The following is a 19,303-nucleotide window of genomic DNA, read 5'->3' on the forward strand; positions in this document are numbered from 1 at the left end:
ACCGTGGTCAGTTTAAGCATCCCCTGTGCAGTCCCGTGATCTGCTACATTTTTTGGTGGCTACCGCCTGAGGGAGTGCTGAGCCGCACATGGTGCTGCTGGGGAGACCTCAGCCTTCCCTGCGGGTTAGTGGCTTCCTGCCCCTGTATGGCTGCAGCTGCCACTCAGGTGCAGTGCTGTAGCAGACACAACCCCTTCCCTGGGGGTGTATGAAAGGTTGGACTTGATGATCTTACAGGTCTTTTCCAACCTTAGTGATGCTGTGATTCTGTGAAACAACTAACAGTGTCAGTGTGTGGGAGAACATGCAGTGATACCAAATCGGTGCTTCAAAGGGGACCCTTCCTAGAACAGCTAGACCTAGACCCCTGTGCAGGACTGTGGCTGGGCTCCAGGAGTACGCAGACTGGTGAAAAGACAATGGTGCCCAAGGGCTGCAGAAGAGAAGGACGTGGGGCCTCTGTCAGCGATGTCCTCGGCTCACCCTGCAGCAGCAGAGGCTGCAGAGCAGTCCCGGGGCTACCTTTGTGCAGAGAGCCCCCCGCTAGCTGGGAAGGTCACTGGTGCTCCTGTGCGGCTGGTGGCTGCAGGCTCTGGTTTGGCGGCAGTGGAGCGGTGCCTGGTGAAGACGGGTTGCTCAGGGAGCATCGATGTGAGGAGCCCTGAGGATTTTCATACGGACGCTGTGAGTGCCTGGTAAAGGAATGCTGCTCTCATACATTTCATGTGCTATCAAGTTAAACGGGGCATCATACCTGCTTTTATGTGGCGTTTGCACTATTGTATAGGCTGCTGTGCCTGCTTCCTCGCGCTCCTCTGGATTGGGCTGTTGCGTGTATTGTTTTTAAGCTGTGTTCACCCTGCGTTACGTGACTCCGTGGGCTATTTAGAGCATTTGCTGTGCATGTTTTCTTACCGTGATTGTTAAAAGTGTGTGCCTTTGTCTTTTAGAGAAAGACAATACAAAGGGAAGGGCCTGCTTTGCATGATTTCTGTATGTTTGTCAATTTTAAACCATGACCTTTAAGCTGAAGGTGTGTACTGTGTGGACTCTGATGATGCAAACGAGGGTCAGAACGACTGGAGTTGTTGACGGAGTTGTATGGGTAACAGGAAAAAATAAAGCTGCTTTTAAGGGAGCAGACTTTGTCTTGCAAGTGGAAATGAAACCCCAGTAACAAAGAGCAGATGTTAAAAACATCTCAAACTGTGCGCTGCGTGGGCTGCCGGTTTTCCTTCACGCCGCGCAGGGCGGACCCCCGGCAGAGGCGGGGGGCAGAGGCCCGGCTGCCGCCGTAAGCCTTCCGCAGCTCCTGCCGCTCCTCGCAGCGGGGCGCCCGGGGCTGGCGCCGTGGCGCGCGTTCGGCGGCTGGCGCTGGCCTGCGACTCGCGGCAACCGTAGAAGCTCCGCGCTCGTAGATGACAACGCGGCTTTGCTCAAGGCTTCCCAGGGGCCCTTACCCGGGAGCTGGCGGGAGCCCGGCCTGATGGTCGCCGATCGGAGCCGCCGCTCCCCACTCCCACCCCGCAATGCCCCGACGGCCCGGCCCGGGACGCGGAGCCCCAGCGCTGCAGCTCCCCCCTTCCCGTCGCCGGGCCGGGAGGGCGGGTCTGGGTCTGGCGGCGGCGGCGGCGGGCACGGCTGCCACCCCCGCCTCACGGGGGCGCCGCCGCGGCCGCCGCTCCCAGCATGCAGCGCGGCGCACGGCCCGCGGGGAGCTGTAATCGCGAGGGTCGTTTCCGCCGCCGCTGGTCCGCGCGTACCGTTCCCGGCCAGGAACGCTTCCGCCCGGAACTAGCGGGGAGGGGGCCGTGTTTCCCGGAGGGGACGCGGGACGGATCCTTCCTCCCCCTGCACCCACCGCCATGGCGGCCCGGCTGCTCTTGGGGGCGTCGGGGCGGCTGCTGGCCGGGGCCGGGGCCGGGGCCGGGGCCGGGGCCGGGGCCGGGGCCGGGCGGGTCGCGCTCAGCACTGCGCCGCACCGCGAAAAGAAGCGGTGGCTCCGCGCCTACCTGGAGCAGCAGAGGCTGGAGGCGCCCCCCCAGCGGCGGTGAGAGCCGGCCCGGCCGTTAGCAGCGGGCGGGGGGGAGGCGGACGGGGGCGGCGGGGCTCGGGGGAAGGGAGTGCAACAGGGTAAGGAATAGGTAAAATGAGAACGTTTAAGCACCTTCTCGTCACGCTCTGGAGCAGAATGTTTTTAGCTCCGGGACCAGCCGAGCCCCGCTTTTGAACGTGGCAGGGGGCCCGCCCGGTGGCCCGCAAACGGCGATGCGCGAACCAACGGTGTTTGCAGTAGGGTTTTTAAACACGTGTTTTCATCTTCAAAGACAATTCAGTTTTTCATTTCCTTTCGATCATCTGAGAGGCATGATGCTTGCAGTACGGGTAACTTCTTGTTCTGTTTCTGAATTTGTTTTCTTTTCTGTGTCTGTAGATCAGAGAAGCCCAACTGGGATTACCATGCAGAGATACAAGCTTTTAGCCACCGGCTACGTGAAAATTTTTCTTTGGATCTTCTCAAGACTGCATTTGTTAATTCTTGTTATATTGAAAGTGAAGAAGCAAGACGTCGAGAACTTGGGCTAGACAAAGAAACGGTTGCTCTTAATCTACAAGATAATAGTAAACTCGCTGAACAAGGGATGTCTTTTTCACGTTCTTACCTGACGCAGTGCTTTGAAGGTGCCTACCCAGATTTACCTGCAAAGGGGGTAGGAGCCCTTGTTGGTTTTCTTACCAGTCAGGAACTTGTTTCTTATGTGGCTCAAAACCTGTCTATACAGGACCTGACGCTTTGCAAAGAGTTTCCTGTCCCACCAAATGTGCTACAGAGGACGTTCTTTGCTGTAATAGGAGCCTTGCTCGATAGCAGTGGGCCTGAGAAAACAGCGATCTTTGTCAGGGTAGGTCATTCCTTATCGTCTTTTTTTGTACTGACAACAATAACATCTAAGGGTCTCAGAAGTTACAGGGGAAAAAAGGCAAAAAAATTAAATATTATCCTGTACCTTGATAGCCAGAGATCCGTGGAGATTGGCAGAAGTTTGACAGTACCTGTAACAAAACAATTTAACAATGAGATCTGCTGGTTGGTGGTGGTGGTCGTCTGGGGTTTTGGGGGGGGTTTGGGGTTGTGGATTTTTGGGGGTTTGTTTTGTTTGTTGGGGTTTTTTATCGTTAAGAAGCACAGGCTGGTCCAGTACATAAAATCATATACTTCCCGTTTGTAATGGTGATTGTTTAGTATTTACTGACACTTGCTCAGAGAAAGCATTATAGTCCATGCACTATACTATCAAATAATGAAATTATTCCATGTAAGCTTGAATATATCTTCAGTTTTAAAAAAACATTTTATATAAAGCAGGGGCTGAGTTCATAGGTTTTGCATGTAGGAGTGCAAGCACCTAAAGCTATTTCATACACAAATGTTCAATTAAAAGGCAGTGTAGCAAAGTAGTTTTAGCAGCTACTGTTCTTTCAGTTGTCCTTTTCGCTTATTTCTAGTTTTGTAATGGAGAAATGTTTGTTAAAATCTTATTTCCGATAGAAGAGTGTTGAGAGGTCTCTGTAAGAACAAGGAGCAGTTAACAGGCAAGAGAGTGATATGAACAGGTGAAAGTCCTGTGGGTTAGCACATTCCCTTCAGCTTGTTCGCAGAAGCCCTCTGATGTACAGCTTCTTGCTTGCAAGTAGCACTGAGTTGCTTACCTCGTGCTTGGAGCTGTGCGTAAGCGTTGTTATAACTCCTTTCTCAGGCTGGTGCTGTTCCTTCTTTAGGTCTGGGCGGTTGACGCCGAAGGCGCACATCCTGTCAGTGGCTAAATTGGAACCAGAGCTGCTGAGCGTAGCAGCACTGCTTAGCTGTGATGGAGCACTGAGGCAGTTTCATCGTTCATTTCAGCAATTTATTGTCAATTGTATTAATGTCTTTTCATGTTTTATTTTTATTAGGAGACATCAGAAGCTAGAGCTTTCATTACCTTTCCCATTAATTGTAACCTCTAAATATTCTTGTTTAGGATTTTTTTATTCCCCAACTGATTGGAAAAGACCTGTTTGAGATCTGGGAAGTTGTAAATCCTATGGGCTTACTAGTGGAAGAACTGACCAAGAGGAATATCTCTTCTCCAGAACCAAGAATTACCAGGCAGTTGGGAGTGAGCACGGTTCTGCCACTGTACTTTGTTGGGTTGTACTGGTTAGTACAATATTAATTTAAAGTGAAATGGATTTAAGCTGGGGGAGAGGGGAGGAGGGAAGATGGTCTTTTACTTTATACTTGTGCTCTTCGGTCACGTTGTTACAGAAAAGAAACCTTACCGTGACGTCCGTATCAAATCAGCCATTTAAGCGTTGGCCATAGCTTGCTGAAATGATGCATAAAAAGACAGTCTCTGACTAAAAGGCTTCAAAGTCTGAATTGGGCGCACGAAAGAGTCTGGGTGACCTGACATAGGAACTTTGCGAATAGCATCACTGAATGGCTTCGGAGCGACCACAACTGTATCCAGAGCTTAGGGAAGGGTAAAGAGACATAGACATCAAGGGAGGTGGGATTGAAGAGAGGTTTATTTTATATTCGAGAGAAGCTTTTTAGTTTTCAAATCACGGGCACTGTAAAGTAAGCAAGAGGAGTGTCTGTATCCAGACAAGACATAGGAAGTGCCAGTCATCCCTGGTGCGCTTGTCTCAGATGTGGTCAGTGCTTGTCTTGGTCTCTTGCCCAGGGGTAACATTGCTCCTCTGGAGCAGGACAGGACCTTCTTCCACCAAAACCCACAGCGTTGTTGCTTTGCTAAATGAGCTGCAGATAAATGCGTGGGAAGATTACCTTAACTTGTTCTGATTTATCATGCTTTGGTTTATATGCCTTCTAAGATTTATTATCTTACATAAAAGAAAGGAACTTTGATTATTTTTCTTCTGGAATCCCTGGTGTCCCTTCATGAACTGTTCCTATTCAGTGCCCGTAGATGTTGATTAAACAGAGCTGAGTACATACTTTGTAACATAGAGAACTTCTCTGTGAATCCTTTTGAAGAAGTTTTAAAATGCTTTCTTACCTGGGGGGGGGAAAGACAGAAGCATTTCACTAATTTGTTTAAGCTAACCAGAGTAACGAATTTCCATACTTTTGACAGGGCTAACAAATTGAACACTGTAAAGAATCAGTGATATGTTAGGAACCTAAATGACCAGAGTAGTGTTCTTGCAGGAAATGGATGCATTTCTGATTTGAGTTTCCATTGTTGAATATACAGTCACTTATCTTTGCAGGAAAGACCAATGGAAATGTTTACATTTGTGTGTATATAGAAATTACCTTTGGTATTCACAGACATTGGGGAAAAAAAAAAATCTAGCAGCCCTTATTCATGATACACAGTAGTGCTCAGGATGTCATGATGAAAATGTTTTGTTTTTTTCCCCCCCCCCCAAGCGATAAGAAGATTATAGCTGAAGGTCCTGGTGAAACACTGCTTGCTGCAGAGGAAGAAGCTGCCCGCGTGGCACTGCGGAAGCTATATGGGTATACAGAGAACAGGAGACCTTGGGATTACTCAAAACCCAAACAAGGGTTGGCAGCTGAAAAAGCTATCAGCAGTAACTAGATAATAAAAGACATTTCTGTTTCTCTTAAGAATTAATGGCTTCCATGCTGAATATAGATGTATTTAGGAAAGCAAAATTCAGTTTGGGTTTCTGATCTTCAGGGCTTGAAACTTTCAAATCAAATACAGTATTAAAATAAATAAAGTCTTTTCCTTTTCACCATGTTTAATATTTGCTTGTTTTCCTAAACATAACAAAAGTACTTTTATTCTGAATTTTTGCCTTTTGGCTGAGAATTTTTTCCATACATCACAGGAGACCATTTTTAATGATGTTTAATAATGTGTGACAAAAATCTCGCTGTATAGAGAAGGGTTTCATGAATGCTTCCTTGAAGATTGTTTTGAGGGTATTGTTAATAAGATGAGTTGAATTACATATGTAACTTCGGTCTTTGGATTGCGTCTGTATTCATTTGTCTTTGACCCTGTTGATACTGACACTGTTGGTGATCCAACTTAAAAAAAAGTGGGACTTTTGAGGTCTTACGGCTTGCATACAAATTTTATTTGCCATCCACATTGGTTTCTATCGTTGGAGCATGCTCTGAAAGAGGGTATATTTTTGGTTTTAAAACTTGTAAAAATTTACTGCAAAACTAGAAATAAGTGAAAATAAGGATCATGAAGGCCTGAACCCAAAGAAACTGGGGAACATGGTTTAATGATAGGCTATTAGATAAGCTACAGCCTTCTCTTTTCTTTTTTCTCTTTTTTTCTCTTTTTGGTACTTCTCCTGTTTAGTCCAGGTACTTCATTTTTCTCCTGTTTTTTGCCCGCTTAATTTAAGCAGTCACATGACAAAAATATTGGATTCAGTGAAATCAGTGTTTGTTTTGTTTGCACCATCTGTAGCTGTTCTAATGTAACTGCATGTAAATAGAAAGTCAGTTAGGAATAACTCGGGTGCCTGCATGATGTTCCTATTAAATGTCATAGAAACTCACTCTGTGTACCAGAAGACAACAGATGCATGAGGACTGTGACTCTTTTGGAATAATTTCCTTTAAAATTGCGTGAGAGTCTATTACAAACTGGGATTGAGCCCTCAAAGGAAGAAAGGAAGAAGCTGAATGTAGGACAGTGGTTGAAGAAGTGTTTCCTGCCTTATCCCATTGTGAGCACTGGTTGTAAAAAAAGACAACAGGTAAATGTGCCTTCACTAGCCGGCGAAAAAAAAAATGCACCTGGCCATTCAGCTTTGATGTTACTGTCCAAAACAACATGCATGCATTGCCTTCGGCCCCGAGGATGGATTTATGTGAAGCATACTCGGCAGTGAAAGGTCCCGGGCTGCAGTGGTGGCTGCTAAGCAGATTTGTGGTACAGCGTAGGTGGCATCTCCCCTTCTGTCCCTGGCGTGAGAATGAGTTCTGACTCTGGTCTACTCGACGGAACAGATTTATTAGTGTATTCAAGCAAAAGAAGTGGTTGTCTGCAATTCATGTGTGTCTCCAGTATTCAGTGTGACCCCCATCTTAAGCGTGTATAAAACACTGACATGACTGAATAGCCGTGAAACCTTTCTTCTGCATTCTGGCATGGGAGATTACATGTGTGAATGCTTGAATATAAAAAGGAGAGCAGAAAAGATCAGTCTAGCGTAAAATACGCATAAAATTGCTTGTGTTAAGTCAAAAATTCCAGCTAGGTAATCGTTATTGCTTATATAAGCAAAGCCAATGAGGTCACAATATTCCAGGGGAGTAACAGCAGAATCTGAAAAGAGGATAGAAATTACTCACACTATTTTTAGTTTCCAGATAAGGTATTTCTCTTACCTTTACCTATTTTAAAAGGACAATAGTGAAGGTGGGTTTTTTTACATCCAAAGATTGATCTACCTACTATTTTTTATATACATATGTATTTTAAGACAGAGAAAAAAGCAATTTTCTGGCAGTTTACCTTAAAAGAATATTTAAGATCTGCTTACTGTGACTTTACAGTTTGGAGTATGGGCATAAGTCTTAGGAGAAGCGGATTAGTGAATAGTGTGCTGGGGAAAAAAACTGAGTAATAAAGAGAAATCAATTTATTGCGTAGTACATTTATGGAATGTCTTGAGCTCAAATGGGAAGACAGTTTGGGGACATGGAAAGAAAACTGGGTTTTTATAGAGGTGTGAGTGGAAAAGGAGTTCTTACAAGTTTTTTTACACGTTTTTAGAAGAAAAAGTGTACTAGTTTCAAGCTTCCAGAGGTCAGAAAAGTATTTTATATGGTATTTGTGCTTTAATTTCTGGCACTTAAACATGTGTTTAAGGATTTACCATTGTAGTAGTGGGATCATTTATATACTTCAGATTAGTAACTACTTCCCCCCCCCCCCCCCCCCCCGAATCAAGAGCCATAAATAGTATCTAAGTGACATTTAAAAATTGGTTAGATTTACAGAAATCAGTATCTACAAAGTCTGGTGAAAACGGCAGCTTTTCTTCTACTAGAAACTTTACTAATGAAATTCCATGGTAGTTTTGTTATCTGAAAAGTACTTCGTAAGCTACTTACATTGGTTCTGACCCAGGTGCTGCGTACAAATGCATTTACGTCTCCTGGTGGTTATTGCTGTCTCAAATCACTTTTTATTTATCTTTCAGAGAAGGCCATAGATCAAGCAGAGTGTCAATAATTGACTGACAGAAAGGAATCAGGACAGTTTATTCTTGCAACCCATTGAACAACTCATTTTATTGATGATTGTTATGAATATTATATTCATAAACTTAGTTATCAGTAGCAAAGGATATATTCTCTAGCATTTATGGAATTCTGTAATAGGTTAACATCATCTCAAGAGTCAACTTTGATTATGCTTTTCTGTATGCTACTTTTTAACCTTATCTGATGCAGATGTTTCAGTTACTGTATTTGCATTTATCCTTCTGTTAACTCTTTCACACCTTCTCTCCTAGTCAAGATTTTGTTTGCTAAGTGAAAATTATAATTGGTAAGCCAGAGCACAAATAACAGTATTTCTGCACTAACTTAAAATAGAATGTCGTGTGTGTACTAACAGCTGTGTTTTGACAAAAGGACTGCTATTTACTAACCCTTTTTTTAGCTTTCTTTTCCTTCTTGATCTTTGTATGAATTTGCATAAGTATGCCAGTATGCTTAGACGTAGATATAAGTCAACTTACTGAATAAATGGACCACTAGTCCTTCATCCATTAAAAGCAGTGGCAGTTTTGCTATTGATTTTGGTTTAGACTTCGTTTTACTCCAAATGTTAAACAAACTGATCTGTGAATAGTCTTAGATTACTCTGTTGCTGTCATCTAGATCCTTTGTCTTTTTCTTGAAAGTACTTTAAAGGTGATTTTATTTTGAGAAAGGTAAGAGAAGTTCTGCTGTACTGGTCCCAGCTAAGTAATTAGAAAAACTTCTTAATGTGCTTTCATGCACTTAAGTTAATTCTGTTCTCAGTATGGGCTTTTGCTCCTGGGTCTCGAGCTGTTCACTAATGTGACTGAATGCTCTGTATTATCTTCTTGCTTTCAACTGCAGCTTCTTCTGGTTACAATAACCAGATATTTTGCTGTAATTTTCTCTTAAAAAAAAATTCCAGGAATAATTCTTGTGTTAATTGTTGCTCTGACTTAAAGGTAGAAGATTAAAATACAATCGCTTTACAGTTATCTCCATGTTAACTCAGCATTTGAGATTGCCAGTGAAAAGTTAAAGCTTTTTTTATTGAAATTTCTTATACCAAACTCTTTTGTTTTTTATGATAAATCAAAAATTTAAATAAGCTGCTCTGGTGTTATGTTGCTATAAAAAGCCACAAAGCATTCAAAACATCAAAAGATGTGTTGTCATTCTTTTTTGCAGGGCAGGAGGAGAAGGATGACGCAGTACAGAAACATAAGAAGAGCCCTACTTTTTCTTGTCCTTAACTTTACTGAGTGCTGTGGTAAACTTTAAACAGGCTCTAAACTATTTGGTTTCTCTTACATCTGAGCTTTGAAGTTTAATATTAAGAGATGCATTCAGTGTAGAGAAGCAAACATCTAAGGACAGATTGTTTTTATCTTTTCAGATCGATTCCACTGATCTAATAGCACTAGTTTTGTGTGTTCTCTATTTCAGCTTGTCCAAGAAATTAGGAAGATAAAATGATCCCCAGTCGGTCAGTAAATAACCGCTGTCATAATGCAAAGTTGCACAGTGGAAACACAGTTGATCTGCGTGACAGAATTAGAGCATTGAAGGCTGTCAGTGATTCTTCAAATCACAGGGCATGCTGCAATGCAGCTCTTTGTGGTGCACCTAAAAACTGGGGCTGGTCTTTGGGAAAAAGGTAGCTCTAGGGAGAGAGTAACCATTACCATCCCTTTCTATTTTTGTGTAATAAGTCTAATGTTTCTGCCAGTCTCTGGCAGTTATGCTTGTGAACTTCCAGTTTTAAGTTCAAATATATTATCTGAATTACTACAGTGCAGGTATTGTACGACAATGGGGGACTTCCTGGATCATCAAGACAAATCTATCACCAGCAAGCTATATCTTATGAGCCTCTTCCTAGACAGTTTAGTTCCATTTTAGAAGCATTACGTCTTTTGCTCCTATTGCTCCAGGTGGGGACAATTACAGAATCTCACTGTTCTGATACAGAAATTAAAAATTATGCCTAACCTCTGTAAGTATTCATTGCCAGTTGTGCTCACTTGTTCTTACACCAGTGTTCTTTATCCGAAGAAATCAGGATTTTATTGATGTTGGGAGAATTTTGCATTTAATTCCAATGAGATGAAAATTTCATCGAGTTTTGAATGTGCTTGAGAGTTCCTTTTTATAGGGCATCTCAATAGCTCTGCAGTCCTATGTTTTCCCTTAATTAGACTGGGATGCTTACATAAATCAGAGCAACATTTATTTTTATGATAAATTGAGTAACATATTTTAGACTAATGATTACCTGACATTTGAAGTTTAATACTCCTTGTCCTGAAGACGTGAATTTGGTTTAAAGTACTTAGTTTTGGTACTTTATATAGGCAAGCAAAATTAATTACATCAATAGGTAGGTGTGTCTATTAAAAAATGGTATTCTCAACAGTCATTCAAATGACTTGGCCAATTTTTATGTAGCATTTCTAACTCTTAAAAACATGCATACTTGCAAAAAAAGTTCTGAAAGAATGTTTTGATAGCCAGCTTCAAAGAAACTTTTTAACAGTATTTAATGCAAGTTGTTTCAGTAGAGAGAGACAATAGTTAGCTATAGTCCTTTGCTTCTGGTAACAGATTCTATAGTTTCATGATTCACACGTATTTAGATAAACGTTGAATCAAATCTTTGGTTCGTCAGTGCCAGTGTATTTGTCTCTTTCTGTAGGCTGTGGCTAGTACTTAGGTGGGGGGAAAAAAAAGTGCCGCTGGCAGTTTTTCCACCTTATAGAAGTGAGAAAAGAAACACTTTTGACTGATGTGGGAGATCAGTTCCTGAAGTTTCTAGGTTTGAAAGTTTTAAAATGTTCTGCTCTCGCTTATTTGATCACTTCTAGAGAATGGTGCCACCATTTACATAGTACATAATAAGTGATAATAGATGCATGGCCACATTGAGCTGACAGTTTTGTGGGGACGTATCTAGACTTGTGATTAATATCTCTGAGGTATTGCAGGGGATACTGCCAGATCAAACAAGTAATTAAGCCTAGCTGAATGAAAAATCATTACACGTTCCTCGAGGCTGAAGGAAACATGCTAGTGGAGCACCGCTGTTCTACATGATACCTAAACCTATGAGAGAAAAGTCAGAGTAACAGGAGTTCAAAGATACCATTCTGCAATCTGTTTTTGTGGAGTATCTCCTTCATGGAGGCAGCCCTACGTAATTAAGAAAATACTAATGAAACTGAGGAAGGGTTACAGAATTAGTGCTGTAAGAGCAGAGAGTTAACCAGAGGAAGCATTCCCACCACCAGAGGGCAATAATTTGTCTAAAAGTTCTGGCTTGGTCCAATAAGACATTCGGTTACTTTAATGATAATTTCAATAGAAAGAAATAGGAGGCCCAGCTTTATCCTCTAAATTACTGGCAAAATTATCAGTGCTTAGGATGGTAACGTAACAAAATGATTTGTAGAAATAATTCCAATGTCAGAGAATGTTTAAGGAGGAAAAGAGTCCAGAGAGAAAATGGCTTCGTTTGTTGAATGCTAGTTGAATGCTAATGAAAATTATTCTCTTTCATTTCAAATTGTAGAAACTGATAATGTTTACAAAATAACTTTTTTTATTGTCCATCAGAAAAAAAATGGTTACCTAATCTAAAAGTGTGTATCTGAAGGTTGCTTATTCTGTTACACAGACCTTCTGCATCAAGTAACGACTGTGGCAATGAGCTTAGAATTACTTTTATAATTTGATGGGGCTTTCATCACTAGGGGGCTAATGATTTTAGATTGGAATGATTTACCTATCATTTTCTGTTTGTAATATCAGAGTACAGTTAAGTTTTGCTTTTATGTTTCTTTTGCAGCAGAAATATATGTTAAGTATTTTTTCATTTAGCAGATCCCCACATGGCAATTCGTTATTGCTTCTATTGCTGCTTTTATTACTTCAGGATGAACCTACCCTAGATGCATATACCCATATAGTTTCACTTCAAGACCCATGGCATTGCATATTTTTCTCACAGCTACTGGGAATCTGCGCTGACACTCAGTGTCCTGTAACTTCAGGCATGATGTCAAAGTGAGGTTTGTGATAATTTCCTTGATTCAGTCTGTGCTGCATGAACAGCAGGCAGGCTGCTGAAGTTCGTGGCAATCTAGACCAGTAGCAAAATTGTTGACTGGTCCCAGGTTTCAGAGGTACATAATTTATTTCATGGTTTATTTCTTCGAAAGATTCTTGTTGAACTTGTCAGTTCTTAATTGGTTGTTTCAACTGCCTACTGTGAGCTTGGCTGTAAGATCAAGTGTTTAAGAGACGATCATGGATCAGATTGAATTTGGTTGATCTCATTACTTCGTGAGATAAAACCAGGCAATTTGAAAGTAACAAGTTTGAGCATTTTTTTTCTTGACTGGAGTACTGTACTCATAATTTTCTAGTAACCAAAAACATCAGGGACTAGACAAAAAATAATATAGTAAAGTATGATACAATTTGGAATAAGCTTCATAATTTTCCGCTAGACAAAAATTCCTCCTATTGCAGAAGGGATTTGCTGCTAGTGACAGTCCACTGCTGAATTGTCTGACTCTTACCAGATTCTTTTTGAAACCTGCAATGAATGCTTTTCATACTTCAACATAATTTCCATTTTTGAAGCATAACAATAAATCCTTTTAACATGAAGATGTGATTCCAAAGAGTTCGCATTGACAAATGGTTATTTGGATTTCATTATACAAGGGGATGAAACTTGGCTGTAGAGAGGACCAAGGGCAATTTTGGCCATTGCCTGGCAGTGCTAAGAGGCTCTAGCAAAGAAAGAAACCACATGGGACTTTGGAGCAAAGCTGAGATTGTGGACAATACTCTGAAAAGTCATTGTCCGATAGGTGCTCAGTTTATAAAGAGGATGAAATAGAAAGAATTAAACTCTTTGACAAGTGGGTTTGCACAGTGATCTCCCTCAAGGATGGAAAGAGTAGGAGTGTAAAACAAGAGTTTAGCCTGGCAAATGTCTAGGTCAGTTACAATGGACATTTTTCATTAATTACTATGAAACCTTTCTCTGTTAATCATTACTTTGCTTAAATTGTTTTATTTTTGAATGATTACACTCCTAATCCTAGCTCTGAATTACCAAAGTTGTGGTCTGCACCAAGAGCCAACTGCGCAGCACTGAACGGCAGCTGTTAGTTAATCAGCACGGCCGGGCACGCACCTCCTGTATCTCTTGTCTGCATGTGTCAACATTTCAGTTGGGCAGTTATCTGTGTGCACAAAGGTACATGCAGGGAGGGAGAAATAAGCTGAAGGGTAGTTCTGGCATCAGAGCAATATTTATAAACTGGCTATGAATGCATTGAACCTGAAGAATTGGAAAGCTGGACCTTAAGTAAAGTATTGAGGTCTGAAACAACCCCACACAAAGAGGAGCAGGATGCAAAAACCCCTGTGTATTCATAAAGTGGATCTTGATAATTTAGGAAAGTCAGGGTAAACTTCGAGAGCTCTAAGGAAATTATACTAACAATTACAAGAAACTTGATTAAAAGTCCTAAGTTGTAAGAAATACTATGCTTACCTAATAGCTTCTGTAATACTTTTGTTACCATATTTGTGATGATTTATTAACTGTCATATTCCTTTCCCTTCCAATTTTCCTCATCCATGGTAGTCTGGAGGAAGTTGGTTTAGTTTTTTTTTCATTTGTTTAAAAATCTCTTGCACATTGGGGGCTGTATTTCTCAAACTCCTGTGTTTATGTCAGTAAGACACTGCTCTTTAATAACTAGGGTATTGCTCTGAGCAGACATTATCCCAAATTTTTCATTCACCGTGCTGTTTCAGAGTATTTATTCATTCTCTTCCACTAACTCCTTTGTCCACAAACCAAACTGAAAAAAAAAAAAAAAACAAAACAAGGTTTTGTTCTTGTCAGGCTGCAATAATGTTCTGAACATTTACTCTTTTCCAGTTGCCAAAACACAGTATGTGGAATATTACTATGCCCACCATGCCTTAATTCTTAATTTGTTTCTGTTTTTTTGGGTTTGGGGGTTTTTAAATTTAATTTATTTAAGCATGTAACCAATAAATATTAAATAGTGCTGTCATGTCATGAAAAAAGCTTCTTTTTCATGTCAAGTCATTTTGATTAAGTCACATCCTGATGAGCATTTCTCTTTTTCCTCTTGGTTAAGAAAGAGTTTTTCTGATTGGCAAATACAAAATCTGCATTCTCAATTGGAATTCACACACGTCGTTTCAAAGAGGCATGCCACTTAACCAGAGAATGCATTCTTGAAAGAAATCTTAATTTTTTTTAAAGCTGTTTGTATCTACAACTATGGCTTGCGGTGTTGAAAACAGTCAGTTCAAGGCAAGAAACTGCAGCTGCTCTTGCTGTACAGCAGAATGTACAAGAGGCCTTAATGTCAGGGGATTCACTTTTCTTGTTAAATTAATTATTCTAACGGCAATTTGAGCATTTGTCCTTTTACTTCCAAACGAAATGATATGGAGAGAAAGTGCTAAAATGTTACTAGTTTTAGCAGTATTTTTCCCATGTATGGGTTGAGATTAGGCTTCTCCTGCAGAAAACCTCCCTTAAGAGGATATTTGCAGCTACCAGGGATTATCCATATCTATTCACTGCAACTGCACTAGCCTGTGCTACATTCTCTGGGGGAATTTTTGTTTGTTGTGCATCTTGTTAGTGCTCTTACTTTTAACCTGTTAATAGTACCAGTCATAAAGCCCTTCTCTCTGCAGTTTGGACAAGACAAATTCTCGAGGATTCATGGAAAAAGTCTTGGTGGCAATATCTCAGTTTTTAAAATTACACTAATGAGAAACGTTACACTAAATTTGAAGGATCAGGTTTCCTTTTGTAGTCCACTTCTAAAATATTCACTTTCAGAAATGGGGTGACTGAAGAACTTAATTTCCCCATATTCACATTACATAGCTTATTTTCTTTATTCTTCTATTTGAATGTCTGACATCTGAAAGTTCTACTTCCCAAATTTCACTATTTTGTTATGTCCATCTCCATGTCTTTACTCCAAGATACTGTTCTTTTTCATCCCGCTTCAAATCCAAATGGATGTTTCCATAATTTTTAGTTATTCTGATACTTGTTATATTCATTGGTTAGTTCAGTGCAGTGTACAAAACTCTGTTTATCAGACAAGATTCAAACGCTACTACACTAGAGTCACTGATTTACCGTCTCACTGTTTCAGATAATGGAGTGCAAGATAGATATTTCGTGGCTTGTCTTGGCATCTTAGACTCAGCCCACTTTTTCCTTCCTTTTTGACCTTTTTCATTCTTTATATATTCAGGTTGACTTAGAGAATTAGAAAGTTTTGGACCTGTTTATGTAGATTCCAGTTGTAAACACTGCTTCAGGATTACCACAAGCACTGAAGGATGCCTGCTCAGAACAGTTAATTCTACTTTAGTGTTCCCCAAATCAGCCTTCAAGTGATGTTTATTAAAAGAATTAACATTTTAGGGAAGTCTGAAGGAGAATATGTGAGTTTTGTAAAGTGTGGGCAAATAAAAGAACACTGGTTGAGAATATTACTTCTCCTGTCTTTTTTAATATTGTCTTTCCCTCACTGAGGATGCTTGTCAAATTATCTGTAATTGTTTTTGCCAAATCTAAGGCAGTTCTAAGACAGCACTAACTGATAGTCGTTTCCACAAATTAGACTGACTAATCAATAATTTAGATTCATTAGTGGAGAGGAACAAAGACCTCTCTTCATTCCCATGGGAGTTTTACAGAAAACAGGCAGGAAATGCTTGTCGAGTGGAAAAGGAAGACTCAAACTTGAAAATACACAGGGCTTTGAATACAAATCTCATTCATAGGTCAAGAAATAAGTTACATTATATAAATTTTGATGTGAAAATTAAGTTGTTCCTGTTCAGAGAGCTGGGAGAGCATTTCTTGGTTTAGTATTTTATGTAAACAAATACTACAGAAATTGTTGGTCGTTTAGATATCTATTTCAGTTCTGTCTCTCCCTCTTCTAATTTAGACCCAAAAGTTAAACAGAGTTAAACTGTCTTTCCACCATTGAGGTCTGTCTTTCAGCTCTTTGTCTCCTAAGGTCATTTGTTTGCTTCCTTCTTGCTTTATTCATATCAGTTCCACAACCTCTCTCTTCTACCTATAGGCTCTAGGCTGCCTTGTGTATTGCTAACATTCCTGTGGGCAGTTCCAGAAATGTAAAATATGATATGGCTTACCATTATTTTTCTATTGCTGTTTATAGGATTGAATATGAATATACTCCCTTTTCAGTTTAAAGGGTTCCACTCTCCTCTGGCATGTTCCTCTGAAAGGATGTAGGAAACAATCATTTTACAAAAAGTCCTGTGATTTGTGGTACAGTTTATAAAGCATCGTTCAACTACAGGATCTTATAGAAGAATGATAAAGCAATACAAATCAAAATCAGTAACAGAAACATTGGCACATACCCTAAAAATAAAGGTACTGTAAAGATGAACAAAAATAAAACACATTCACCATGTGTACAAGATATTCCTATGACAGATGTTTTGCCTTCACTGCAACTGTATATAGGCATGTTCTTTCCACTACCTAGTCTGTGATTAGAAACTGGAATATGATCTTGTACACTTAAGGCATGATGGAAATTCAAGAACTGTGTCAAATAAAGAGGCAAGGTTGAAATCTTGATAACCTTTCAACATCACTGACCAAGCTAGAAAGCAGGAAGAGAATAATCCCTCCTCAGCTATCAAAATTTCTCACTAAAATTAAAAAATGAAAAATTCCTGTAACTTTGCAACAAGTCAGTCTGCTGGAATGTCCTGCCTGGATATGAAAACCTCCAGTTGAACTAGACTGGATTACCCTATGAGCTGGGACAATCCTGCACTCAAAAATCCCCTTCTTAAAAAAAACCAATCTGTTCTTCACCGTGCATGGTGCCTGAAGGAACTTGTAAATCTGAAGGCAGGAAAACAATTGTAATCTTAGGCAAGACAGGCTCACAAGGTCCCCTAGCAGTTCCAGTCCAGCCAGGAGAGCACGGTGTTTTGTTAACAACTGTAAGCACAATTTAAGTAACACAGAAGCTGCTCACTCTTCTGAGCAACTTTCTAAACAGCCAAAATTCAATAACAGAATTTATTTTTTTATCTTATCAATGGATATACTTTTTTTTTTTAGTTTTATGAGAACAAAACAAAAGTAGAAGATAAAGCCTAAGGAGAGTATTTCCATGAGAGAGATGTTAATAGTTTAGCTAACTTGAAAAACTGAAGAGAGGTAGGTGTTCAGGATAACTAGTGCTACATGGGACTCCATCCAGGAAACCTCAGGCCTTCCCATTGAAAAACTTCCAGTAGATTCAACTGAACTACAAGGTAATAGATTTAATTCAGATAAAAGGAACCATATTTTTAACAACAGTGACTTTAGGATGTCACCGATTCAATTAATTTAAATTCAAATTTTCCATTCAAACAACTTAGAAAAATTAATGACTGCAAGAAGCTCATCTAAATTATCATTTACAATGGAACCTTCATTCTTAGCAATTATCACCAAGAGCAGAACATCAAGCTAAGAGGAAAGATACTTAAGGCTTTTTAACCACCTCTGATGTTGATCTGTTGTGTTAACTTCGGAAAGGCATTCTACACCTTTATGGTCCTCTTCTTAAAACTCACCTGGTTTGTTCAGATTAATAGGAAAATTCTAGTTTACCTTGCAAGGAGGAGAGTATGTGTCTTGCTATTAATGCCTGATACCTGGCTCTACGCATCTTCAATCTATCTCACCTGGAAATTGTAAAAGCTGTTCTATCAATAAATATATAGCAGACAGGTCACAAACTCTTGAGGGAGGAGTCTAAAGAATAATTGCTTTTTCTGTCTATGTTTTTTCATCTTTTTGATACTTCCCGCTCTTCTGCTGGCTCTTGCTTTTGTGTCTCTCACCCCATATCTTCAACCTCCTCCATGTCATCCTCAGAGCCAGCACTTCAGCTTTGAATCTCAGACTTTCATTGCTGTGGTGGCTGAAAATCACTTCCCACCCTACGTTACACAAAACGAATTAGGTGTATGTCACACTAATAAAACATGACATTTAAGAAAAATAAATTAAAGACCACTAACTCGTGCCTTACAAAAAACCAAGCTGATGTGACTGTGCCTTTCTCTTTATTGTGAGGTCTGTTTCCTGCAAACAGCTGTTATGGGTAAAGGCAGGGCTATCGATCATTTACCTTTTCTACTATGTTAGTCATAGCAGTGGGTGGGAAATGTCAAAGGGAAATGACATTTCAAATTAAAAAAAATTCTGTAATTCAATCATATTTGTCTGACCATTTCTTGCAGTTAAATTTTTTAGATTTCAATAACTGTCAACAATCAGTAATGATTTATATAAACATTACTATGACTTTCTCTTGTTTTGATCTCTTACTAAAATGTATCTCTTAATTAAGAAAAAGCTACTGCTTAAATAAGGCCAGGCACAGACAGGCTAATTTATGCTCAGTTGACTGACTCTTTGATAGAGCATATCAGTGAACATCCCTGCCAGATACACTTGCCGTGTTCTTTCTTAGCATTTTCAGAAAACCTCTCATATACAAATATTGCAGTAGCAGTTTACCACAGATCCGATATACCTAATCCCAGGATTAATTTTGTATGCCCATCAGTAGGGAAGCAAGATGGATTTAATAGCCCATTAGTCTTTCAGCATGATAATTTTCACGTCACTTAGCCTGCTGGGTTAATTGCTTTAAAATGGATATTATTGACCTCAATCCTAGTGACAAATGGAGAATGTCTTATTCATCTCCCAAATGTACATTCTTAGACTCTTGTTTCTTTTGGTCCTGACAATAAGTCCCCTAGATTATGTGCTTGTATATTATAATTTATACCCAATTAGCCCATATTTAAGGGCTTATTGAAGCAACGTCTTTCAAATATTATTACTGACGACTGGGCTAACTTTTAAGTTCTGGTTTTTTATGTGCAAAGAAATGTTGC

At 40.1% G+C, this 19,303-nt stretch overlaps 1 protein-coding gene across 1 annotated transcript; it reads left to right on the forward strand.

Annotated features, from left to right (window-relative positions):
- The first annotated feature begins 2,268 nt into the window (after positions 1-2,268).
- MRPL44 (mitochondrial ribosomal protein L44) lies at positions 2,269-5,615 on the forward strand. The gene is made up of 4 exons (XM_059822846.1): positions 2,269-2,297; positions 2,435-2,903; positions 4,023-4,201; positions 5,444-5,615. The coding sequence occupies exons 1-4, from the start codon at positions 2,269-2,271 to the stop codon at positions 5,613-5,615; spliced, it is 849 nt and encodes a 282-aa protein (XP_059678829.1).
- Positions 5,616-19,303: the final 13,688 nt, after the last annotated feature.

This window comes from Gavia stellata, chromosome 11 (assembly GCF_030936135.1).
Source record: "Gavia stellata isolate bGavSte3 chromosome 11, bGavSte3.hap2, whole genome shotgun sequence".
NCBI classification, from domain to species: Eukaryota; Metazoa; Chordata; class Aves; order Gaviiformes; family Gaviidae; genus Gavia; species Gavia stellata.